This window comes from Panthera onca, chromosome X (genome assembly GCF_046562875.1).
Source record: "Panthera onca isolate mPanOnc1 chromosome X, mPanOnc1 haplotype 2, whole genome shotgun sequence".
NCBI classification, from domain to species: domain Eukaryota; kingdom Metazoa; phylum Chordata; class Mammalia; order Carnivora; family Felidae; genus Panthera; species Panthera onca.
Genome location: NC_138357.1, coordinates 4,699,714 through 4,726,728, shown reverse-complemented (window position 1 = coordinate 4,726,728; position 27,015 = coordinate 4,699,714). Strand labels below are relative to the sequence as shown.

Here is a 27,015-nt window from a genome sequence, read left to right as displayed (position 1 = left end):
CACAGAATCCGAAACAGGCTCCAGGCTCTGAGCTGTCAGCACAGAGCCCGACGCGGGACTCGAACTCACAGACCGTGAGATCATGACCTGAGCTGAAGTCAGCCGCTCAACCGACTGAGCCACCCAGGCGCCCCTAAAATGAAATTTTCTTACGAAGACTAGCTATGTTGTTATTTAATGTAATAAAAATGTAAAATTCCTAGAAAACTGGCATCACAAATATATATACGTGGAAGCTCAAGATTTATTGAAGCCCATGTCTATGGCAGAAGTTGCTACTCTGGGTTTTTTCTTTCAGTGAAAGACGTCATGTACATTTGTCCATTTGTGGGAGCAGTGACTGGAACCCTAACAGTGACAGACTTTAAGATGTACTTCAAAAGTGTGGAGAGGGTAAGTTTTTAAAGGGGTATTTCATTTTTAAAGACACTTCAAAACAAAGTAAACAATAACGAAGAAAGTACAAAGAACCCTGAAACCTGAAATCCCATCACCCTGAGAGGACCGGAGGGTAAGTTTTAACATGTGCACATTTGCAAACAGATTGTGCATCTGGGAAAAAATGCTATTAAAGTAGCAGTCACAGGGGCTCCTGGGTGGCTCAGTCGGTTAAGCATCCCACTTCAGCTCAGGTCATGATCTCACGGTTTGTGGGTTCAAGTCCTGCATCGGGCCCTGTGCTGACAGCTCAGAGCCTGGAGCCCGCTTCGGATTCTGTGTGTCCCTCTTTCTGCCCTCCCCCCGCTCAGGCTCTGTCTCTCTCTGTCTCTCAAAAATAAATAAACATTAAACAAATAAAAAACCCCAAAAAAATAAAGTATCACTTACACCTGGTGGGAGGCGTTGAGTTATAGTCTTGAACATCTACTTCATAAAGCAGGTTATAAATCAGACTTTTGTTTTGTAGTTGGGACAAAGAGGAAATGTGACATAAACAAATGTGTGTTTTAACCCAGCGAATACTTTAAGTATGAAAGCGCTGCTGACCGACGATGATAGGTCTTCCTTTTAATTTGTCAACCCAGGACCCGAATTTTGTTCTTGATGTTCCCCTTGGTGTGATCAGCAGAGTTGAGAAGATCGGAGCACAGAGCCACGGGGACAATTCCTGTGGTATAGAGATCGTGTGCAAGGTATTGTACAAACACGGCTGAAACAGAGGGGGCGGTCAGCTTGGAGCTTTTTCTGACGCATTCTTCACGGTCTTTGGGCAGTGAAACTAACTGCTACTGTTAGTAACTCCAGTGTTTTCTGGACAGGGGCCTCTTCACAACTTGTATCAGCTAATTCTTACCACTATGTAAGCAGTCTAAGTAAACCTCTTCTTTTCTGTTGAAGTGTTCTGATAAATGCGGTCCTGTAACCGCTGGTGTTATTTGTTACATTTCAGAGAAACCAAGTGAAAAGCAGAGATCAATACTGTTTTCAGTTTGTTGTTTTAACACTACCCTTCAAAACAGAGGATGGTCAAAGACTTCCTGAAGGAACAGCAGTATTCCATAAATTCTGTGATTAAACACACAGTGTCAGCACTTACACCTGAGCCGTGCTTATGTTTGGTTTCCTACCCTTCCTCCATTGGGTTAAGTAGAAATGTGTGTGATTACTTTAATGATGACTGGTCATTTAAGAAACACTTTAACTGGTATATTTTATTCCCTAATACTTTACCTCATGGGGCACACGTTATTAACGCCCCTACTTAAAGTACTGGGAAAGAGCCTGTGCAGCATCGCCAAGGTCCCTTCCAACAGTCGGGGTTTGCATTCCTGCCCATCTGTTTGCTGCGATCACGTCTCTGAAGACAGCTCCCTCCAGTTGGCCCCAGAGTGCAGTTGAACCCACTTTTTCAAAGAATCCTTTACTCTTGCAGATCATGAATCTGCTGGCACACTAGACTCCCTATGGACACTACATGGCTGTGCTATCCTGTGCCAAATTGCATTTGCCCTTCTAGAACAGGCCGGGGTTCCACATGCGGAGATGTGTGTAACAGTTGTGCAACTTAAAGCAGAGCGATGATTTGATCCTGCATTTTGGGAACATGACATTTCCCTTCTTAGAACTCCCCAGTAGTTTGCCATCATCCTTAGGCTAGAGGGAAAATTTACCCAAAGCCCGTGTGTCTGAGCTGTATGACTGCCGTCTGCAGTGTCCTCTCCAACCACCCTACCCTCCTTCTTGCCATCCCGGTTCCTTTAGCTGCTCACGTCCACCTTGTCGTCCCCCCCTCCCCCCCCCCCCCCCCCCGCCACTTTGGAGTCTTCGCACGCGTTCTTTCCTTTGCTGAGAATGCTTTTCTCTCTCAGCAATCCTAAATAGCGAGAGAGCTCAATGAGCTACCACGTCTGTAGCGGGAGGAGCTTGGAGGGAGGGCACACCAGGAAGTTACATTGTTTAGGCAGGTGCCTTGTGGCTGTTTAAAGAAGATGTTTTCATGGCTGGGGTGAGCATTTGCTAATAGCTGCTTTAAAATGTTTTCCAGCCTAGTATTACTAGGGCCAGCTCCCAGCCCTCTCAGCTCATGCCGGGGAGCATTCCAAGATGTAGGGTTTGTTTCTTTTTTAACAAGTGGTACACAATTCAAAAGGTACCAAAGGTGTGTGTAGGAAAGAGTAAATCTCTGTCCACCCAACCCCCAGCCACCTTGTTCCACTCCGTGCAGGCACCCGCTGTTTCCAACTTCCCTGCACATCCTGGGTGCACAAGCATGTATGTATGGTCTTTACAAATGTAGATGGTAGCATATTACATGGACCGTTCTGTCCCTTTCTTTTCCCCCTTAACAATATGTCTTGGAAGCCCTCAGCATCAGTACAAAAAGAACTGCTTCTGGTTTTTAACATCTCTTCAGTATTCCCTTAGCAGTACTATAGGTTATTTAGCCAGACCCTGTTGAGGGACATTTTAGTTCTTTCCCTTCTTCTCTGTTAGAAGTAACATTGCGACAATAACCTCATCACTTCCCAAATTGCTCTTGCTCGTAATTTCTTTGTGGTCATATTTATCTTCGAATTACATGTAATGTTAAAGAAGACTGAGATTTTTGTGTTTAATCAATGGCATAAGTTTAAAAAGGTCAGGGGGTCCTGTTCAAAGCAGTCTTGGGGAAAAGTCGGAGCCACATCACTAGGAGTGCTCCTGTGGGCTTGCATTCGGGCCCGCGGCCAGCAGCTTGCATGGTGGGGCATTTAAGAAACTGTGATTTTGAGAAACGGCATTATAATTTCTGTAAGGAGTGCACCGAGGGACATAGTCTTTATGTGACATAGAGTCCTTGCTATGAGTACCTCTGGTGTATTTCTGGTGTATGGATGGTGCAAAATCTGTAATCGACTCTTCGGGCAGCTAAAAGCTGATGATTCTGGGGCACAGCTTTAGCAGTAAGTGCACAGGACCCGGTCGCACATCTTCCAGGCACGAGCCGCCTTCTTGGTTCCATCTGGATGAGTTCTTTCCCCAACATGTCCCGTTTATTCCAGTTTGCACAGTTGCTTTTATCTTGTGGGGAGTGTTTCTGTTCATTGGCTTTTGTTAGTAGAAGCAATATCTAACATGATTAATCTCATTATAGCATGGTGGCTGCCTCATAGATACTCAATAAATGTTGAATAAATGAGTTTTGCTAATTGTTTAATAGGATATGAGGAACTTGCGACTTGCTTATAAACAGGAAGAACAGAGTAAACTTGGGATATTTGAGAACCTCAACAAACACGCATTTCCTCTTTCTAATGGGCAGGTAAGTACACCCAAATAAACCATTTTTGCATGCATTTGGGGGGTGGGTGTCCAAAAGTCATGTTTAATTTTTCCTTTTTTTCAGAGGTTTCTTTCATCTCATTTTTCTCAGTTTGTAACTAATACCAGGATATTTAAAATTTGTCAGTTCTGTGTAACTTCTGTGTAACGATTAAGAAAACTGCCAACTTGTTGCTTCAAAATTTATAGGTTAAAGTAGAAATCTTAATCTATTCAGCTATGAGCTGAATGAACAGCTTTAGTATTGGATATATGATATAGCAGAGAAATACCAACATGTATATTTTGTATTGTATCCAGACTCTCTTTGCATTCAACTACAAAGAAAAATTTCCGATAAACGGATGGAAAGTTTATGATCCTGTATCTGAATATAAGAGACAGGTAAAGTATGATGCTTATCGAACCGAAAATAGTGGGTGGAGCTTTTTTTTTCCTTTTCTCAGAGGTTAGGAATGTGGCAGAGAAGAAACCATTTGAAACAGGTTGTGTATGTGACTCACTTAGCCTGTAGGCTCTTCATTCTCCCGATGCCACACCTTTCGTTACGCTGCTCTTCGTCCTTTTTCCAGAGGCCGAGTGGAGTACAAGCACAGGGGTTTACAAAGCAAATTGGCTGGGGTGGGTTTTATTACATACTCTGGTGATGAGTTGATGAGTAAGGATCAAACCAATGGCTTAAATCAGATGATGTGTGTGGCCTGACTACATCAGTATGCTGTGGTGTTCCTATACCTATGTAGTTTTCAGTGCATTGTCAGTTTCAAGATGTTCTCAGACTGTTTGCATGACATTTAATCTTTGCCCCCACTGTATATTTGGTATGGTGGTTTACATTACTTATTTTATAGATGTTTGTAAAAAGTTTCTGTACATGTTCATGTACATGTTGTTTCCTAAACAACTTTCGTGGGTTTTTCAAAGGCAACACCATCCTCATTCTATATAGAAAATACAACAAGAGGGGCACCTGGGTGGTTCACTTGGTTGAGTGTCCAACCCCTGGTTTCAGCTCAGTCATGATCTCACGGTTTCGTGAGTTTGAGCCCCATATTGGGGATTCTCTCTCTCCGTCTCTTTTCTCCTCCCCTGCTCATGCTGTCTCTCTCTCTCTCAAAATACATAAATAGACTTTTAAGAAAAAGAAAACACAACAAGAAATATATATGGGATTCGATTCTAGTATATAATTTCCATTTTAAAATATGTTTAGAAATTCTTCTGTTTCATTACATTTTTAAACATGGGTAAGAAATGGATTATGTTAGATAAATATATATTTAAACTTTTAAGTAGCAATGAACAACAAATTATAAATGGATTTTAGGGGAAAATAAGAAATGGATGTGGTTCATGCCTAGTACTTTTTGAAAGTGTAAAAGTTTGTTCCCCCCCTCCCCTGCCTTCTCTAATGTGCTACAGGGCTTGCCAAATGAGAGCTGGAAAATATCCAAAGTGAACAGTAGCTATGAGCTCTGCGACACCTATCCTGCTGTCATTGTGGTGCCAACTAGTGTAAAAGATGATGACCTTTCAAAAGTGGCGGCCTTTCGAGCAAAAGGCAGAGTCCCCGTAAGTGATAAACATCATCACTCAGGCACAAACACACACTGTATGAGATCTAACATGGAAAGAACAAGACAGAAAAACTCTAGTGAACAAAATAGAAAGTGGAAAACTCAGCTGAAAAACCTCAAAAGGCAGCTGCAAATGAGGAAGGAGTGGCAAGAAAGCGTGCTCTTGCGTTGACACTGTGTGCATCTCTGGTTTCCATGAGTCCTCTTAGAGCAAATACGCTTTCTTAGATGCTAAGTGGAATACTATAGCTGCACAACAGGGACATCATTACAAAAGTAGACATAGGAGCCAGCAGGGGGTGAATTGTTTTAACCAGTTTTATTGAGGTATAATTGATATACAAAAACCTGCACATGTACAGCTTGATGAGATCGAACATATGTATACACACCTGTGACCCTCTCACCATAATCAAGGAGGAAGTGAACGTTTTTGAACTTAGCATTTGTGGTCGGGTATAATCTCGAGTCTCTTGGCCGCTTAAGGAAAATGGGAGGTTTGGGGGCATAGTTTCAGATCCTGTAAGGGACCGTCTTCACTTTGCCCTCATCCTGCCACATATGTGATGGTTAAGATACAAAGATGTTTTTAAATTAGGAGACAAAATAAAACTAATCATTCAAATAGGAGTGGGGCTTGACATTAGTTATAGTTTGACTTAGTTTGTTTTTCGTAGAATACAATTTTAGTGGTGGAAGGGGATTTTTGGAGCTTATCGAGTCAGACTCCTTCCAACCTGACTCAAAAACAGTGAGTTCCATGGCCACTATCATGCTGTGCTTGGTTTTACCCATCATGTTTGAGAAAAGTACGCAGAAGAAGCTGTGCTTGAGAGAGAACTTATTTTTAAGGCGTGGTGATCGGGGAACAGGGGAATCAGGGTGATCAGGGGAACTGTACTAATGTTTGTTGCTTATAAACACCAGGTGTTATCATGGATTCATCCAGAAAGTCAGGCAACAATTACCCGTTGCAGCCAGCCACTTGTGGGTCCCAATGATAAACGCTGCAAAGAAGATGAAAAATACTTGCAAACAATAATGGATGCTAATGCACAGTCTCACAAACTTATCATCTTCGATGCCCGACAAAACAGCGTTGCTGATACCAACAAGGTACACTCTCAACAAACTTGCAGAAACGGTGGATCTTTTCTTAATGCAGTGGCCATAGGTTGTTTTGCGGTTCAGTCAGACTGCTGAGTTCCTCCCCACCTGAAGGTGGGCTCCATCGGAGCAGCCCATAGCTGTTCATCCCTGTTATGTGGCCTGTGGGCCTACATGTGGGGTCTCTTTCATGGCTTCTCCACAATCCTGTCGGCTCCACTAGGTCAGCAAAGGCCCAGAAAGCGAATTACCACCTAAAGAATCAAGTTTTAGTGAAATGATGGTGAGGCCGCTAGAAGTCCCTTTAACCTGTGACATATGTGGTCTCTGTTAGAACACGGTCACCTGTGTCCAACCGGGCAAATACACAAAGTTTCCATAAATCATATGCGGCAGTGGCATGTGCACACAGCTGCCATTTGATCACCACCAGCCAAAGGGGGCAGGATCCTTCATACCCAGGCACAGCTATAAGACCACACCTCCAGCACCTGGCCTCCAAGTAGGGAAGGCTCTCAACCGCGTCATTTCTGTTGCCCAAGAATGACTTTCTGACAGTGTGTTACTGCAGGTGTACATCTGGCAGTCAGAGGACTTGGCCCTCTCTGTAAGTGCTTTCAGGGATCAGGAAGGTGGCGACAGCCCTTACCGTCTCATGCTTACTTGTGAAATGACGCTTGGGTAACAGACGTGTAATGAGCACCTACTAGGGCCAGGTGCTGGGGAATACGAAGGTGGACCAGGCGAGGTGCTGTATCATAGGAGGTGTCAGCTCAACATGCAGGGGGGCCAGGAGAGGGCCTGGCTAGCCCTGCTTGTGAAGTTGGACAAGGCTTCACGGAGGAGGAGGCGTTTGAGTGGCTTTGGTGGTAGGTGAGAAGAGACGGGCGCGGGTCCCTATCTAACAGTGTTGCAGAGCACGTCGCTCACGAGACTGGCATGAAGGAAGAGGTCTGAGGGTGTGGTCACCAACCCCATGCCCAGCCTGTGTCCCCTCAGCAGTGCTTGGGAGTGTCTTTCTCTTGGCAGTCTGTGCCGGTTCTTGCTACGGTGATTATTCTGTCATTGACCATGATCTCCAAAACCCCTACCTCATGCCTCCTCTGCTCACTCTTGAGAGAAGCCATTACCTTCTCCTTTGTAGGTCAAACAGGGCATCGGACATGGCATTTTCCCTCAGTCCTTGGGTGCCTGCTGTGTGTCAGGGCTTGCTAGGCACTGGGGAGAGACGCTGAGCAAGCAGTCACGTAGTGTGCCAAGTGGCATCCAGTGTGGCATGGAGAACATAAAGCGTGCTCTGAGGGAGGGTCAAAGGAGCACGGTTATTTGCTTCATGACCCTGGGCAGCGACTTCATCCCTCTAGACCACAATTGCCTCGTCTCTAAAATGAGACTGGTGGTACGCCTACTTCCTGGAGTCAACGTGAAGGAAGTGCTGTAAATGGCCTGGGACAGGGCCTGTCCCAGAGAGAGCATTTGGGTTCGTGTTAGCCATCCCCATTCCTGACCTCAGAGGAAAATGCTCTGTCCGCTTGGCCTTCGTGACATCTCGGCCCCTGGATCTCTCTCCAGCCTGGGCTGCTCAGTCTCCTTCACTAGCCCCTCCCCCCGTTCCTAACCTCCAAATGGTGGTGCTTCCTGAACTCCATACGGGCTCCCCTTTTCTACTTTTCACCATCTCCCCGGGGCCTTTTTCTCCGATGCCGTGACTCCAGACACCCTCTGTATGTTGAATTTGACACCGGATTTCCATCTCACCCTGATCCCTCCTGAAGTCGTGACAGCATTTCAATCCACTTGCCTGGTTGACATCTTTGCTCAGCCATCCCCCAGGTAATGGCTTCAGTGTGTCCAAATTGGCCTGAGAGGTGGGGCCATGAGAACCCTTGCCTTCCCAATCCGTTTTGCTTGGCTTTTCCTCCAGGCTCTGCCCTTGGTGCCCTTGCACCCTGGCCAGGTTACTGACCTCGCCGTAAGCCCCAGGCGCGTCTTCTGCAAGATGGGAGACATAAGCATGAAAACTGAGAAGGATGTGTGTAGCGGCCACAGTACGTGATGCCCATGAACTTGCCACCCCAGTTGTATGACCGGGGGGCGGGGGGGGGGGGTGGATGACTGGTGGTGCCAGTTATGGATATGGACAAGACTGGCAGAGGAACGGGCCGGGGAAGGAGATGGGCAGGAGAGGAGTTGCCCGCGGCCCTGTGCATATTAGCACAAACACCTGGGTGGTTTACGACAACACAAGTTTCTTCTCTCACAGTCCGAGAGGACAGAAGTCTGCAAGCTGCCGGGGCTGTGATCCCTCTTAAGGGCTTCAGGGGAGAGTCTGTTCCTTGCCCCTTCCAGCCCCTGGAGGCTGCTCTGTGTGTGTAGCCACAGTGCATCCATCTCTCCCTCGGCTCTCACAGGGGCTTCTCATCCACGTGTCTGTGTCTTCCCCCCTCTGTCTTCTGAGGGTACCTTTGATGGCTTTTAGGGTTCGCCCAAGATAATCCAGATGGTCTCTTCATCTCAAGATCCTTGACTTTATGAGTCAAAGACCCTTTTTCTAAAAGAGGTCACATTCACAATCACCCAGGATTTGATGTAGATATCCGGGGGTGGGAGGGAGTGTTTTTCAGCCTCCCACAGGGGGTCATTCATAATTAGCTCCCCATGCTCCCTTAACTGGTGTGTCATTAACCCCGTCCATCTTTCCACCTGTCTGTGATGTCGCAGCACTATCCCAGGGCAACGAGAAGGCCGAGAAATTCTGTACTCACAGAGGCACTCTTCTAAACATCCAAGAGAGCAAGGGCAGCCCGCTGTGTGTGATGTCACGTGGAAGACACGGAAGCAGGACAGCAAACCGCATGTCTACGATGATTTTAACTGTAGTGGTGTGGTGTCTCAGAAGTGAGCAAGGACATTTATCTGTCTAGGTCCTGGTTAACTCTTCTGCATGTAATATCATGTCACCTGCAAGCAGAGCTGCTTTACTTCTTCCTTTCCGATCTGGATGCCTTTTATTTCTTCTTCGTGCCTAATTTCCCGGCAAGAACCTCTGTCTAGTACCATGTTGGATAGAGGGGGTGCATGTAGTCAGCCTTGTCTTGTTCCTAATCTTAGGGGGAAAGCTTTCAGTCTTTCATCATTGGGTGTATCAGCTGTGGGTTTTTCAACATGCCCTTACTGGGTTAAGGAACTTCCTTTCTGTTGTTAGTTGTTTGAGTGGTTTTATCACGAAAGGTATTGGATTTTCAAAGACCTTTCCTGTATCGAGATGATAGTGTTTTTTTTTCTTCTTCATTTTAGTACTCTGGTGTATTATGCCGACTGGCTTTTGTATATTGACCATTGTAGTGGGTTGAATAGTGTCACCCAAAAGTTCATGTTCATTTGGAACCTCAGAATGTGACCTTATTTGGAAATAAGGTCTTTGTATGTGCAATTAGTGAAGATGAGGTCATACTGGAGGAGGGGGGTGCCTAAATCCAGTGACTGGCATCCTTGTAAGAAGGCCACATAGAGACAGACACAGACAGGGAAGGTGGCCATGTGACGACCGAACAGAGATGGGAGCACCGCAGCTGCATGCCGAGTGGCACCAAGCATTGCCACCAAAAGCCCGGAGCAAGGTGTGCAACAGTGTCCCTCAGAGCCTCCAGAGGGAAGCAAGCCTGCCACACACATTGATCTCGGACCTCTAGCCTCCGGAAGTGTGAGGGAATAAGTCTGTGTTGTTTTGTGCCCCCTAGTTTGTGGTACCTTGTTGGTGCAGCCCTAGGAAACTCGTACAACCCCCTTACGTTCCTGGAGTCAATCCCCCTCGGTCATGGTGTCCAATCTCCTTCATATGCTGCGAGATGTGGTTTGCGAGTGTTGTGTAGGGGTTCCCTGCAGTGTGGTGTCCATATCATGGCCAGAGTGATCTTCTCAGTGTCCGGCTCTCAGTGTGTCGCACAGTCTCATAACGTGGAGGCAGCGACATCTACTTCCTGAACGGGGCCTTGAAAGCCCTCCCCCAGCCCGGCCCTTCCTTGCTATCTCCATGGCTCCCAGGGCCACATCCCCCCTGTGTGCTGCTGCTTTCAGTTCCCATAGTGGGTCCCAGTGTCCCCTCAGAGCCTTCGCCCCCACAGCTAAGCACTCCCCCATCCTTGAGATGACACTTCAAGTGTCACTTCCTCGGGGAGGTCTTTCCAGATGAGCGGAGCTCCCCCTGCGCTGTGGCGCCTGGCACATTTTGTAGCTCTGAGCACGGTAGCACTTCCTCACTCAGTGCATAGCTAGCAGCTGGGCTGTTGGGTCCATGGTGGCAGGGAAGGGACTGTTGTGAGGACCCCCAGAACCCAGCTAGGACACAATAGCTGCTCCATGGCTGGAACGAGGGGTCGGTGGGTCGGGTTGGGTTCATCTCTCAGTGGATAGTTGCCATGTAGGGGATCTGATGACAGGTCACATTGTATGTTAATTTCAAAAGTCCAGACTCCATTGTGGAACCACTGTGATGTCACCAAAGGGTTTTAAAGTCTGATTGTTCCTTGAGAGAGTGAAAATGGGGGGAAGGAATTTAGTTTTAACTGTTGCATTTGTGGAGCTTGTGTGGGGAAGAGAATGCTGTGGAGCTCAGCGAAAGGTCAGGTTGAACGTTAGGGTTGGGGCCCAGTAGCATGCTAGGTGGTGGTTACAGGCTGGGGGCAGGCAGGGGTGAGGCCACCAAAGGAGTCCAGGTTGTGCGAGCCATCTGTGGAGGACAGGAGATGGATTAAGGGAGGAAGGGGTGTTTCAAGTGGTGGGAGGAGACCCCAAGGAGGGAGGGAGCGGCCCGTCCTAGATGCCAGGAGAGGAGGAGTGTCCAGCAGGAGAACTGGGAGTGAGAGGAGTCTTAGCTCAGAGTGCTCCAACAAAATATCGTAGGCTGGGTGGCCTATGAACAACAGACATTTCTTCTCTCAGCTGTGGATTCTGGGAAGTCCAAGGTCACGGTAATAGCAGACTCAGTATCTGCCTGACTTGTAGATAGCCACCTTTTCGCTGTGTCTTCACACTGCCGAGAGCAGAAAGAGGCACTCTCTCTTCTGTCTCTTAAAAGAGCACTGATGCCTTCATGAGGGCTCCCCCGTCACCACCCGATCCCCTCCCAAAGGCCGCACCTTCTCACACCATCATTTTGAGGATTAGGGCTTCAGTGCATGGATTTGGGGGATGCAAATATGCAGCCCACACTTGGAGAGAGATGTGTGGACTCTGCAGTCTCAGGGCGTGGGGACCCTGTCCCGCCACTTCATGCCTTTGGCCTTTGGCCTTTGGCAGTTGCCTGCCCTCTAGGAGGCTTCCGGTCTGTCACGCAGGAGCCCTCCGTGCTGAGGAGGATGGGCAGACGGTTGGGCTGACAGCCTGCTAGGCCATCACCAAGTGCGGGCCAGCTGGTCTGAAACCAGAGAAACTTGAGTCCATCCTTCAGCTGACTGCTCCCCAGGGGTGTTTGTGTTTCTCTTTCTCGTGAGGGCTGGGGATGACGCTGCCGCCACTGCTGTCAGCTTGGCCTTGGGGCCGGTGGGTAACAGCGTCCCAACATCTCCGGCTTCTCCCCAGAACCCTGCTTTGCCCCTATACAGGGAGGTCTGGTCAGCAAAGTCTAGTCTTCCGGAATGCTCTGAAACCCCTCCCCCTGTTCGTTCTGGGGTACAGGTGGGACCCCTTCTCAGCCTCCCTCCCTTTCCATGTCAAGACCTCCAGATGCCTGTTCTCTGCGTCCGTTTTCTTCCATAAGGCCATTTCCTGATTTTCATTTGTCTTATTTGTGTCTTTAGTAATCGGTTTCTGGGCAACAAATTGCCTTTAAAAAGCTTCTCCTGGTTCTCCTCCTTAGCACGTGCTTCCTCCGTGCTGAAGTGCTGGATCAGCTTGAGCCCAGCACACCACCTCACAGAGTGGCCTCCCCGGGCCTCTGGGCTCTGTCAGGCGGGGACTGGGTCCAGTACGGCCGCCTGGCGCAGGGCTACGAACATGGAAGGTGCTGGATGAGGTCATCACGTCGTAGTGCTTAAGAATCTTGTGGGGTGGGAAGCACTAAGCCTTGCGTGGATTAGCATTACTGTAACTGGTTTTACTTCATTTAATTGGCATTTAATTTGCATAGCGGTGCTTTGAAGGTTTCACGGGTGGGAAAGTTGGGGTGCAGAGAAATGGGGAGGACCCTATAACCATCTGGGTGGCAGAGCTGGGATTACAAGCCCATTTCCCCTACCGCCAAAGCCTGCGCCTTTAACCTCCATTCTATGCTGTTACTACCTTAACCGGCAGTATTTTCATTGGATGCTTAGGTTATTTTTTTAAGAAAAGATGATTATGTCATGGAGGCAGGGCTGTGCTCCAGACTGCTTTGTCCATAGTGGGTGTTCCAAAGTGTTTCCTTGAAGCGAAAGCGTCTCCTATAATTCTGTGGAATAACTTGAAGTATAGCTGGCATCCAAATATATGAAATTCTTTTCCTGCCAGTCACATTTGCCACTTGCAAACTTTATCTCCTACTTAGCACCTGCTCCCATGTCCGTGTCTGGGCTTTCAGCCAGCCACCTACAGTCCTGTCTTCCCCGGAACGACTTGCCTTCTGACTTTTTAGATGCAGCCTGTCTTCTCGGACCTCAGCCTCTTGTGCCAGGTTGTTCCACAGCCTGTCCCTAGAGCCTCCTGGCTCCCTCTCAGCCCTGGCCTCCTTAGGCTGTCCTGCCTACTGTCCTCCGGCCAACACCTTGGCCCACTAGCCCTTTGGCACCCCACCCGGCCCAGTTCAGTTCTCCTGCCCGTGTTTGTCCTGCCAGCACCCCAGACTGCCGAATGTGCCGTGAGAACAGAGGCTCACAATGTGCAGGTTGGAACCACTCCAGATTCACGCTGGAATTCTCCAGCCTCTGAGGCCCTCGGTGGTGCTTGGAAGTCCCTCCTCCCGATCCCCTAGGCTCTCCAGAGACCACTTCAGCCCATTTATGACTCTTTTCTAATACATGACCCTGCCCCACCCCATTCATCCTCGGTAGCTAACCTTGCCCTTCTTCTTTTTCTTTTAAAATTTTTTAACATTTTTATTTATTTTTGAGAGAGACAGAGGGTGAGCGGGGGAGGGGCAGAGAGAGAGGGAGACGCAGACTCTGAAAGGAGGCTCTAGGCTCTGAGCTGTCCGCACAGACAGTTCGACCCAGGGCTCGAACACACGAACTGCAAGATCATGACCTGAGCCGAAGTCGGACGCTTAACTGACTGAGCCACCCAGGCGCCCCCTAACCTTGCCCTTCTGCACAGAGGACAAACCAACCCTCAGGACCACTCTCCCCTCCTGCCACCGTATCCAGAAACTACCTTGTACTGCCAACCATGGAAGCCTCCTGTAATGGTGGAGGGGTGCCTTCCTCTCTGCCCTCCTTGCCATGAAGCCTTTCCCATCTACACAGATAAGCTCTCCAACCACTGTCACTGTCCCCTTCCAGCTGGCACTGCCATTTTCTTGCCCTTTACACACGGACGTCTCGGAGGGGTTTTCTTGCTGCCCCATTGCTCACTTGCCCCTCACGCCGTGAGACTAGCTCATCCCGTCTCTGTGCTCACCCAGTACTTCCTCATCACAAAATCCAGTGCATATTTTCCAGCTCTTATTTTCCTTGCCTTCTCAACCTTTTGACATAGTTCAGTACTTGTTCCCTTTTTCTTTTTCCTCTGGTCTCTGGCTGCTCTTCTCCATCCCTTTTGTTTTATGTGCCTTAAATGTTGGCCTTCTTCAGGCTTCTGGCCTATGCTTCTGTCTTCGCTTACACGCTGTCCTTGGATGCATGTCCTTAAACATGCCAGTCCCCTGTCCTCCAGTATCCTGCAAATGCCCGTGACTTTGAATTGCTGGCCACAGCTCAGACCTGTCTTCTGAGCTCCAGACCTGCTGCCCATAGACTCTTCTACTTACATTTCTCCCAGGCATCTTACGTTCACTACACACACAGCTGAATGCTCGATCTGTTCTGTAATAGTCTGTATCTCAGGAAATGGTTTCACCAACTCTTGGGTCACCCAGCCTGGAGCCATCGGTGTCCCGGCTTCCTCATGTCCTACTTACTTCTGTTGCCCCCTAAATATCTCCAGTCAGGTGCGTCTGTCTGCCCTGCTGCTTGCACCGGGATTCTCTCAGCCACATGAGTGCCCATCTCTGAGCTGGTCTACCCGTGGGGGTCCCAGCCTCCTCCAGGCCCTTCCACCCAGCGCAGTCAGTGCGGACTCCACAGCGCAAGTCTGGTGGTACCCTCCCCACACTTGTGTGCAGTCTGGCCCTCCCCTTGCCAATGCCATCCGGCCCTGGGCCAAGTCTCATGCTGCTCTCCCCACTGCCGTGGGGTCCTCTCAGCTGAACTTGCCTGCATCTCGGGAAGCCGTGTCCTCCCCCATCTCTGGGCATCCACACACCATGGCCCCTCTGCCCTGTGTATTCTTGACCTTCCTCCACACGGCAAAGCTTTCCTGACTTGTGTTTTCTTCTGTTCCCCTGGGAGCCTCTCGGGCCTGGCCGTGCATGCCCAGTGTACCCTGTGCTCTCCAGCAGCAAAGCACTTGCCCCCCTGTGCTGCATGTGCCCTCTCCTCACCTGCGTACCCTGCCGGATTTTGAGTGCCTGGAGGACCAGGGTCTCTGCTTGTTCATAATTGTCACCCCAGCATTTCGCTCCAGGCCAGGCGTAATACCTGCTCAGATGGTGGTTGGAGCCTAACTGAAGAATGTGGTCTTTGGGTTCACAGATGCACTTATGATGTGTTTCGGAGATAAAGTTCCTATACTGTTACTCAGGCTATTTTAACCATTCCAGAGTTCACAATTCAATGATTTCTGATAATAGTCACAGTTTTGTGCGACAGTCCCCACTGTCTAACCCCAGAATGCTTTCATAGACCCGAATAGAAACCCTGTGCCCACTGGCAGCTGCTGCCCATTCTCCCCTCCCCCCAGCCCCTGTCAACTGCGTATTGACTTCCTGTCTGTATAGATTTCCTTGTTTTGGACCTTTCATATAAATGGAATCCTACAATATGTGGTCTTTGGGGCCCGGATTCTTTCAGTCAGTGTAATGTTTTTAAGGTACTTCATTCCTCTGTGTCGCTGTGTGATGTTCCACGGTATGCAGAGACCACCTTTCGTTGATCCATTCACCCACTGATGCACATTTGGCTTGCTTCCAGGTTTTGGCTATGGTGAATAGCGCCGCTGTGGTGTTTCACGTACAGGTTTTTGTTGCAGTACCTGTCTTCGGTGGGAGTGGAACCGCTGGGTTACGTGGTAATTCTGTGTTTAAATTTGAGGAGCCACCAAACTTTTTCCCACAGAGACTGCACAGTTTTAATTCCCACCGGCAATATATTAGGGTTTCAATATCTCTACATTCCCATCATGGATGGATTTTGAATGTTGAATGTAAGCTAACTATAGGCCAGATTTTGTTAGGAGATTACCAAAGAGCCAGCCATATCCCCCACTTTTGTTTCATTTGCATTCTCCTTTCAGTGGCTTAAACTTCCCTGTTTTGAGATTTACAAATAGTTTGATTATACGGAAATGTTGCGGTAGTACAACCTTTCTCTGTTCAGACAGATAGCACTAAGAGAACCCTTAAAAATCTAACTTACCTAGAGTAGGATCCAGTTGTTAATGGCTTAGAAACTGATGATGGGTGATGGACGATTGTTATGGGTTGAATCGTGTCTCCATAAAAAAATATGCTGAGGCCCTAACTCCTGGTACCTGTGAATGTGGCCTCATTCACAGGTGGGTCCTAATCCAGTCTGAGTGGGGGTCCTTAGTAGAAGAGGAGAGACAGACCCAAGGGGAATGCCATGGGATGATGAGGCAGAGATTCGAGTGATTGTCTATAAACCAGGAACACCTGGGGCGACCAGAACCTGGAAGATGCAGACTCTGCCCCAAGAGGGTTCTGAGGGAGCACGGCCCTGCCAGAACCTTGATTTGGGCTCCGAACCGTGAGAGGACATTTCTGTTGTGTTAAGCCCCGTAGTTTGGGGTACTGTGTTCCAGCAGCCAGGGGAGAGTCCCACGAGGATCGGGAGGCTGATTACAAAGAGATGAGCTTGTCGCTTCTTTAGTGCTCTCCGTGTGATAGCACTAGAAAGACTAGAACTGGGAACTCAGATGAAGTGATGTATCTTTTGTTTTTCACAGGCCAAGGGTGGAGGATACGAAAGTGAAGGTGCTTACCCCAACGCGGAGCTTGTGTTCTTGGAGATCCACAACATTCACGTGATGAGAGAGTCCCTGCGTAAACTGAAAGAGATCGTGTACCCCTCAATCGATGAGGCACGGTGGCTCTCCAACGTGGATGGGACGCACTGGCTGGAGTATATAAGGGTAAAGTGGGCTGGTCCTTTACACGCTTTCTGGTTAAGATTTCTCTCTGTACCTGCCATAAATCTGGTCATCCATGTGGTTTCTCAACACTGGAAATAAGCACATCTTTGCTGTCACAGTTTCCATGGGCAGTATCCAGACGGTGGTCTTTGTTGGAGGGCTTCTGTGACATAAAAAGGGATAATGCTTGCCTCAGATCAGGTTTTTAAAGACCTTTGTGGCCCTTTAAAAAAGGACTGTATTTACTGCTGTCATTTTTCTTCATGTAAGGTGTTCCCCCACCCCCAATGTTACTGTTTCCGAATGATCCTCAGTTGATTGCATTGTTTGGTTTATTGACCTGAACTTCCAGCATTCTTCACAGTCCTGGAAATTAAATGCTGTCCTAGAAATTAAATGTAGCCTGCTCTAATGTGCCTTCTTTTCTGAAGATGCTTCTTGCTGGGGCAGTAAGAATTGCTGATAAGATAGAATCTGGGAAAACTTCGGTGGTGGTGCATTGCAGCGATGGTTGGGACCGAACAGCCCAGCTGACCTCTCTGGCTATGCTGATGTTGGACAGTTATTACCGCACCATTAAAGGCTTTGAGGCTCTCATAGAAAAGGAGTGGATAAGCTTCGGACATAGGTTTGCCCTGGTAAGTTGAGACAGTGAGGTATGTGCTTGACTGTTCTTTCCCATGCATGTGCGTATCACACACACCACACATCTACACACACACACACACATGTACACACTTGTGGGTTCTCTGTGTCTGACCTGAGTCACCATAATGGAAGACGATGGGCCCTTCAGCATTGTATGTTTTTTGGTAGGGCACTCTGTTTTTTAGAATTTTTTTTAGTGTAGGTATGTTTTTTTTTACATAAATGAGGCAAAATTCATATAACAGAATTAGCTATCTTCAGGCATACAGCTCAGTGGCATTTAGTACATTCACAACGTTGTGCAACCCCTACTTCTGTCTAGTTCCAGAACATTTCTCCACCCCATTAAGTAGTCACTTCTCATCTCCCTTCTCCCCCAGCCCCTGACAATCACTAACCTGCTTTCTATCTTTCTGAATTTGCCTGTTCTACGTACCTCATATAAGTGGAATCCTATAATATTTGTTTTTCTGTGACTGGCTTATTTCATTAAACACACTGGTTTTAAGGCTTATCCATATTCTAGCCTATGTAAAAATTTCATTCCTTTTCATAGCTGAATAGCATTCCCTTGTATAGATAGACCACATTTTGTTTATTCATTTATGTTGGTGGATGCTTGAATTATTTCCAGCAGTACGCTATTGTGAATAATGCTGCTATGAACATTGACCTACAAGTTTTTGCCATACACAGTACCACAAACTGAGTAGCTTAGACAATAGAAATGTATTGTCTCACAGTTCTGGAGGCCAGAAGTCCAAGGTCAAGGTTCTGGTAGGGTTGGTTTCTCCTGAGCCCCCTCTTCTTGGCTTGTAAGCGGCCGTCTTCTCACTCTGTCTCCATGTGGCCTTTCCTCTGTGTGCACCTCTCTGGTGTCTCTGTGTCTAAATTTCCTCTCCTTAAAAGGACACCAGTCAGATTGGATTAGGGCCTACCCTCCCACCCTGCCACCCTCCCTTTAATCACCTCTTTACGGACCCTATCTCCACATATAGTCACATTCTGAGGCCCTGGGGGTTAGGGCTTCAAGACAGGAACTGGGGCAGTACAAAATTCAGCCCATAACAGCCTGCTTTCACACTTGGGTATTTCCCTTTTAGTGGAATTACTGGGTCATCTGGTAGGTGTTCTTTTGTTTTTAAATTTGTTTATTTTAAGAGTGAGAGCTCAAGTGGGAGAGGAGCAGAGACAAAGGGGGACAGAGGATCTGAAACTGGCTCTGAACTGTCACCATGGACCCCGACGTGGGGCTCGATCCCATGAACTGTGAGATCCTGACCTGAGCTGAAGTTGGATGCTTAACTGACTGAGCCAACTGGGTGCCCCCATCATCTGGTACATATTTTTGTGCTTTAGTCCTAATGGCTGTTCCTCGTCCTTCTCGGTCATTAAGCCATTGGGGATTCATCTTAACTGTGCATTGGAAAACTCCCTGAAGCCACATTCAGATCCACTTCTGGAAAGCAGGACAGGCAGTGGAGAGCTTCAGTGGCTCCCACCACGGGGTACCAAGTGCACTGTCCATGAGGAGAGGGAAAGGAAGTTCCACAGGCTTTGAACCACATGCCCTTTGGGGGCTGTTGTCCGGTCCTCAGCTACATGCCTTCCCTGTCTGCGCCTTGGTTCCCTTCTCAAAGTGGAGTGTTGTACAGAGGAGGGGAGTTTGTGTACATCAGGTGCTCAGACAGGGCCTGGCCCGTGCTGGGTACCTTTTAGATCCTGTGCTTATTTTAAACATCATCGTGGACTCCTTTGTTCCTTCTCCCTGGGAGAGGAGAGAGTGTGGAGTTTTCCCCAATGTTTGCATCTGACCATCTCTGAAGGCTCCCAGGGCATTCTGTTCCACCTTTCCTCTCCACACTGTGTGTCCTGGAAGACAGGAGGCCGGCAGGGGCCCTTGACTAGGTGGGCAGTGCTAAAGGCCACCTACTGAGACTCCAGTAGCGGCCCTGCACAGCACGCGTCAGGGCACATGCACACGTTCTCCCATCCCTACTTGCTGACGCTGGGGTTCGCCATGGTAGTGAGATCCTAGGATTGTTAATGGCTTCACTTTACTGAGCGGCACTGTGTATCCAGCACCGTGGCACGTATCATCTGCTTCAATCCTATAATGACCCTGAGCGGCAGCTGCTATAACTGGCAGTTGGAGGGAACTGACATTTCAGGAGTAGAAGTTATCTGACCGAGGTCACCCAACCATTGAGGATTGAACCGGCATCCACACAGCAGTTTCCATCCTGCAGCCACCTTCTTGCTGCCTCCCTCTACTCTCCCTTCCCTTGAGTTCTGTCTAAGCTCCTGTCTGAGGCCAACTTCTGTCCTTGCCCCCCTGTTCCATCTTCTACCTCCTGGACCTTTTCCCGGACCACTCTCTAACCTGCCACCGACCTGCCTCCATTTCCCCTCTTGCCTAGAGGGGTCCTACTGGTCTAGAAACCTGCCACTATTTATCCCTCTCTTGACCCGACTTCCCCCTCCATCTGTCACAGCAGATACCTGCCCCCTCTGCAACAAAGCCCCTCAGAGCTGTAGTCTGTACCTACTGCTGCTGTTTCCTTTCAGGCTATGTTGAACTCACTTCACCAGGCTTTCTCCTCACAACACCCACTCCAGCCCGAAGCTGCTTGTCACCACCACCGATGACTGCCACTTTGCCAAGTCCTTCTCTTATTTGGCCTGCGCACTGGAGGCTGTTGGTTCTTCCCTTCTTCTGGAAACTGTTTTTCTTCCCTTGGCTTCTAGGTCTCTCTAGCCTTTTGAATTTCCTCTAGTCTTCTGGTCCTCCTTCTCTCCCCAGCCTCGTGGTGTTGAGGGGCAGGCCTGGGGCTCAGTTCTCAGATCATTTCTCTTTTCTCTGCATGCCTAATACCTCAGTGATCCCGACTGGTCCCTCATCTTTAAATATGTGTATTTCCAATCTGCCATGTCCTCAGTGCCACTGATGCCCCCTTCCTTCTAGCCTGCCCATCTCCCTTGGGGCTATGATGGCAGCCTAACTAGTTTCTCTATCACCTGTGTCCCCTTCCAATCCTTGTCCTTGCTACAGCCAGATGGAGTGTTCCAAGAAGCCCATCTGCTGCTGCCCACTGTGAATCTCTCCGAGCCCTCCCGTGGCCTGTGGGGTTGTGGGCAAACTCCTCAGCTCAACATTTGAGGCCCTTGGTGATCTGGTCTAGTCCACCTTTCCAGCCTTGTTTCGCCCCCCAACGCACCCCCTGCCACCTTTCCTCATGTCCAGCTACTTACGGTGCCCTTGGCATCCCCCCCTCCATGTTCCCACTGCTTTTACTATAATGTACCTCTGGCCAGCCGGAAAGCAGGCACCTCCTTCCATCCTTCATGGTTTATCTCAAATGACACCTCCTCCGTGACTGTGACTTTCCTTCCTTGTCCCCTCTCTACCCCATCCTACGTTGGCCACTTGTTCCTTTGTGGCCCCCGGATACCCATCACAGACTTGGAAACCCTTAGAACATTTTATTGCCCTTGTTATTTACAGGTCTTTCTCTCAACTAGACCACAAGGGAATTACTCATTTAGCACAAGTACTGCATCTCATTTGTCTTGGTGCGTCAGGTGTGTAGCCAAGAGCCTGGCCTCTACTGGACACCGTGAAACTTGCTGAAATTCCAAGGGCCGGGCAAGATGCCTTGCATCCACCATAGGAATTCAATAAATGCCTAGTAGAAGGATGAATCTTAAATTGTGAGTGGTCACACCAAACTGTTCCCAAGGTGCCTTAAATACTGAAGAGCAGGCTCTACAAGTTATTTCTGTAAAGGAGAAGTGCAGAAATAAGGCAGTTGATGCAGCTGCTATGGAAAACAGTATGGCAGTTCCTCAAAAAAATTAAAAATACCATATGATCCAGCAAATTCTGCTTTGGGGTATAGACCCAAAAGAAGTGAAAACAGAGACTCAGATATTTACACACCCATGTTTATAGCAGCATGACTCACGATAGTGCACGTGTAGAAGCAACAACCCAAGTGTCCGCCGACAGATGACCGCATAAACAGAATGTGGTCTGTCCATACAATGGAAGTAGTATTCAGCTTTAAAAAGGAAAGAATTTGACACCTTCTACAGTGCAGATGAACCTTGAGGACCTTCTGCTGAGTGAAAGAAGCCAGTCACAAAAGGACATCTACTGTATGATTCCACTCCTAAGAGGTCACCAAGTCACATTCATAGGGACAGAAAGTACAATGGTTGGTGCCAGGGAGGAGGAGTTAGTGTTAATGGGGAAGAGTTTCAGATTGGGAAGACGGAAGAGTTCTGGAGATTGATGGCAGCGATGGTCGCACAGCAATGTGAATGTCCTTCATACAACACTGAGCTGTATGCTAAACGTGGTTGAGATGGTCAATTTGATGTCATGTGTGTTTCACCACAATTACAAACCAGTAGAGAAGAAAGACCATATGCTGTTACTGCGAGGCGTGGATTTCCTTGTTTTTATGTCTTTCCTGCTGGCAGTTTCAGAGACCCAGTGTTTCTTGCACTTTCTCTATGCTGGTTGCATTGTATCTTCATGATGTTTTGTTTTGTTTTGTTTTGTTTTGTTTTGTTTTGTTTTCCTTTCTTGTCCTTTTGCTTAGTTATCAGATTATTTGAGCGTTCTCTTAGAATGCTCATTCTGGAGCTGTTTTTTAACCTGAGATTTTCAATGTTTTTGTCCTACTTATGTTTGAAATCCTTTTACCTTTTACTACGAATCTATTAATATGTTCAAAAATACCACAAGGTGTGAAATATAACATTGCATGTCAAGTATATCTCAAAATTGCAAACAGAATACAATACTGGACTTCCTTGAGCAAGGACTCCCCACCACCATTTCAAGTGTGAGATTTGGGGGTTTTCTGAGTCCTGTAGAATTGGTTAAAGCTTGTAGATTATTATTTTGATTCTCACACTTCGTGACATTTCTGAAAAATGGGAAAACCTGCTTTTATGCTTGTGGAGAGAATGGAGTCGTAATGTGCTTCATGAGCTGCTAATTGGTAGTCTCACAGTGACACTGTGCCCTTGTGGTGGTGGCTGGGCTTGACCCCATCATTTGGACTGAAAAGTTTACTGGCTATTTGCTTGTAACTTCTTGATCTCAACTACAGTAAAGTGAAATTATAAAACCGTCAACATGGGAAAATACAGTACACTGAAATTTTGTTTCCTAAGAGTAATGGAAGTCAGTTCAATTCAGTGAACGTTGTTGAGTACTTATTATGTGCCAAGAATTCTGTTAGGCCTTGGGATGTACAAATGACACCTGATGCTTGCCACTAGGCAATTTTAAGTGACTTTATGGAGGAGTGTGGCCTGCATTAACATGCTTAACCTCTATTTCTTTTCAGAGAGTGGGCCATGGCAATGACAACCACGCAGATGCTGACCGGTCCCCTATTTTTCTTCAGTTTATTGATTGTGTTTGGCAAATGACAAGACAGGTGAGTGATTTCAAGTATATTTCTGACCTTACAGTTTAAGATTATATAAACGTTCATGTTCATTCAAAATGAAGACATGTGTATGTATGTGAAAACAGGACCCCTTCCGTTATTTAGCTCGGTTTGATTCTAATTCACTTAGAAGTATAAGCAGAAAATTAGAAATGATCAACTTCACCACAAAAGTTCCATTCCTTGTGCAAATGGTTTTTGTCGGTCATCCTGTCCGCCAGCTGTGCTCCAGTCCTCCTGCTGCTCTTGTCCCCTGTCAGGGTGAGAGTTCCTTGCTGGCTGGGTACAGGAAGATTCAGCCAGGTGTTAGAAATGGGGATGTGACTGAACTGCCTGCGAGGGGAGTGTTAGACCCGGAACTCAGGAATCTCCACACCTACTCCAGGCCACAGCATCCCCAGTGCAGACTCGGTGAAGTAAAGGAGTGTCCAGGAAGTGATGACAGATAGGGAGTTGCTGGTGCTTAGTTACTGGGTGCCTAGTTTCCAAACCCCAGTGCACGGAGCCCTGGGAAGCAAGCTGGCCACGCAGGTATCCTCCTTCCCTGAGCTGGGTGGGTCCTGATGGCTTCAGCTTAAAGCATGGACTGCCATGAGGCATGTGCTATTTATTCCCTAGTCTCCAACATCCGAGCCCAAGTTTGGGGATCAAGCCAGAGAGAGGAACTGAGATAGAGTGACCTATAGAGAGGGGTGAGGAGAGAGCAAGCCAGAGACACACAGATATACATGCAGAGAGACACGCAGACACAGAAAGAGACAAATACAGACACAGAGGAAGAGACCAAGAGTCGCAGACGCAAAGGGACCAACACAGAATAAGAGGTCAGGAGTCCTCCCAGTGCCTATGTGGGGAAGGAGTCCGAGGGTGGAGAACCATGGCCTGGGCCCTCTCCTTCCTGTTGGCCCAGAGGTCTAGCCTTAGCTGCTTTAGTCACGTGAAGGGGGCCAGCCGGAAAGACTGCTGGCGACCTCTAGTGACTCCACCAGCAGCCACGGTGCTCGTGACTGAGACTCCTGACCACATCAGCACCAACACCTTAGGGTCTTTTTAAAGGACCTCTGCCTCCCTGAGCCCGGAGAGTGCCCGATGTACCACTGTCTGTGAAATCTCTCACCGTGAGCCTCTGTACCGATGTGGGGGGGGGGTGTTGGGGGCAGGAGAGAACCACCACGCTGCTGATGCTGCCCCGCTCCGCCTCAGCCTGGACCCCTCGTGGCAGCGATTCCTCGAGGGCCATCTAGGGCACCCCAACCTCGCTCTCCACCTGAGGGCTTACTGTCAGCACCTGGAAACTTGTCAAGATGCACATGCTTCGGCCCCGCCCCTGCAGACCCTTCCTCCCGTGGTCCTAGGGGGAAGCCTGGGTGTGTGTGGTTCTACAAAGTTCCCCAGGTGGTTCTGTGGTACCAGTGAGGTAGAAGGCCAGCATCCAGGCAGGGAGCTCCGTCCTAGTGCAGTCCTGTGGCTAGTAGCCTCAGCTTCCCTTGGGGACTTAGAGATGAAAACTCACATGGCACTGGACGTGGTGGTTTTCTTAAAATGCAGATTCTGATTTGTGAGTCTGGGCCCCGAAGCCTGAGAGTCTGCATTTCCCACAGATCTCCCCCAGTAGCAAGGATCTAGAGAGAGTGGCATACTTTCAGAAACAAGAAAGAAAAGAGGTGCCTGGGTGGCTCAATCGCTTAAGTGTCTGACTTCAGCTCAGGTCATGATCTCATGGTTTGTGAGTTTGAGCCCCACATCAGTCAGTGGAGAGCCTGCTTGGGATTCTCTCTCTCCCCCCTCTCCCCATTTGCGTGTGAGTGCATGTGTGTGCTCTCTTTCAAAAATAAAAGAAACTTAATAAAAAAGGAAGGGGGTGGTGGGTAGGTTCTAATCAGCGAGAGGAGATCTCACAGAATGTGAGCCTCAGGCCTGCACTTAGAACTTCCTCTTACTTTTAGGCCCACTTCCCCAAGCTGATGGGGATCTTCAGTTAGCTGAGTGCGAGGTCACAACTGGTTCAGAGCAGCCAGTTGGAGGGAAGACCTGGTGAGGGGGGGCGGGTCTCAGAGAGAGGTAGGCACCGACATCGACAGGATGAGTGACAGTTGACAGTGAACACATACTCAGAAAGCCGGGAGACTGGCCAGAGGTCTTATTGTAATGTAGCACCATGAACTTCTTGCTGTTTGTATTAATTGATTGAGCTGGTAACAAAATTAAATGATGGTTACATTCAGGTCAAAACAAAAAAGTATAAAATGCCTTTTAGAAAAATCGCATTAAAAGGCTGAACACAAAAAATAATTCTGATGTTAAGTAGCTTCTCCCTCCCAAATGCCTAGGGGTGCGTGCGTGCGTGCGTGTGTGTCTGTGATATCCTCAAACTGACTTCCGTTCTCAATACTGCTTAGTGTCTATTTTCATGTCCAATCTATATATTTTTTGTGCTGTTTATTGGATTTTAAGAACACAAGGGGTGTAGATTAGATTTCAGATGCCTCTCAGCTCTAAGATTCTGTCCCTGAAATGCGTATAATTAATGTCTCTTAAAACAATGTTGTTAATGCAATAGAAGAAGAAATATCACTGCTTAGTCTATCAGTTAAGTCACAAGAGGATGAGACATGTAGCTTGTTAGAAAAGATGCATTAATGTAATAAGATTAATTTATTTGGAGGTTGCCTACTGCTAAATCAAGGAAGCTTAAATCCTCATGAAATTGTTAGAAATCTCAGGATAAAATGAACTAGCCTGTGTACACAAATTGATAGAAAAGGATCTAAGGGCAGAGTAATTGAGGGGACTCTTCAGAAAAGAGTCTCCAACCTTCTACAATAGCCATAGTTTAATGGACTCTCTACCCTTCTCAAGAGGTGTAGGATTTCATTATGGACTTCTATGGAGTTTTTGAGACTATACGTTTTAGGTATATGGTATAGTTTCTGCAAGAACAGGCCAAAATAAAATCGGAGTTATGACATTTAATCTTTTATTTTTATTACTCTAGCTGTTGCTACTTCCTCTAAATGAAATATTTTTGGAGCTGAGCGTAAGGCCACAATGCCATTTGAAGGTGAATAGCAGTCCTGACGGAACATGAGCAGAGCTCTTGCGTTCTGGTTTTGCGGGGGCTGATGGCCTTAGGCAGAGTCCCACCCACCCTGACCTCCCCTACCTGGTACCCACTTGGCCACAATAAGGCTTGTAGTCAGTGGTACTAGAATACATCCAACCAAGCTCCCAGATTCAGAACGAGTGCTCAGGGTTAGGAATAAAGACTCATTTGACTTAAAAAAAAAAAAAAAAAAAAAAAAAAAAGTGCCCATAGAAGCTTTGCTGTCCTGCTAATAAACATATAATTTAAATGTTTGAAAATCTAGATCTTCCATTACTATCCTTGATTTAATAAAGCTTCAGTGTACATAAATGTTATATATTTGCTTCAAATTGATAAATTTTGTGGTGCCAATAATTTATGCATAGAGCGTAACTAAACCACATAGAAAAATGCTGGGAAAAGTGGACAGGATGTACTTGGCCTTTTAAAAGATAACTATTTGATGGGGCGCCTGGGTAGCTCAGTTGGTTGAGCATCTGACTTCAGCTCAGGTCATGATCTCACGGTTCGTGGGTTCGAGCCCTGCGTCGAGCTCTGTGCTGACAGCTCAGAGCCTGGAGCCTGTTTCAGATTCTGTGTGTCCCTCTCTCTCTGCTCCTCCCCTGCTCACATGCTGTCTCTCTCACAAAAATAAAGATTAAAAAAAAAAAAAAAGATAGCCATTTGCTGGGTGCCAGGGTAGCTCGACTGAGCATGCAACTTTGGCTCAGGTCATGATCTTCTGGTTCATGAGTTCAAGCCTTACATCAGGCTTGCTGCCTTCAGCACAGAGCCTGCTTTGGATCCTCTGTCCCCCTCTCTCTCTCTGCCCCTCTCCCACTCATACTCTCTCTCAACAATAAGTAAAACATTTTTAAAAAATTATTAAAAGATAGCCATTTGGAATGTGAGGCCATTGTCAGAGTTGCAAGTTAAAGGCTCAGATTAATCAGTAGCTTTCTTTAGCATTTTGGCCAGATTTAGTTGA

The 27,015-nt window shown here is 47.7% G+C and overlaps 1 protein-coding gene across 9 annotated transcripts in view; it reads left to right on the top strand.

Moving 5' to 3' along the window:
• The window catches only part of MTMR1 (myotubularin related protein 1), a 64,102-nt gene that overhangs the window by 24,331 nt on the left and 12,756 nt on the right, over positions 1 to 27,015 (top strand). For all 9 annotated transcript variants that reach the window (XM_081792377.1, XM_081792382.1, XM_081792380.1 and 6 more), the window contains 9 exons: positions 299 to 393; positions 1,026 to 1,133; positions 3,641 to 3,742; positions 4,063 to 4,146; positions 5,185 to 5,334; positions 6,267 to 6,455; positions 16,641 to 16,826; positions 17,258 to 17,464; positions 22,838 to 22,930. In XM_081792377.1, coding sequence (XP_081648503.1) covers positions 299 to 393; positions 1,026 to 1,133; positions 3,641 to 3,742; positions 4,063 to 4,146; positions 5,185 to 5,334; positions 6,267 to 6,455; positions 16,641 to 16,826; positions 17,258 to 17,464; positions 22,838 to 22,930 — 1,214 coding nt within the window. The remainder of the gene's footprint in view (positions 1 to 298; positions 394 to 1,025; positions 1,134 to 3,640; positions 3,743 to 4,062; positions 4,147 to 5,184; positions 5,335 to 6,266; positions 6,456 to 16,640; positions 16,827 to 17,257; positions 17,465 to 22,837; positions 22,931 to 27,015) is intronic.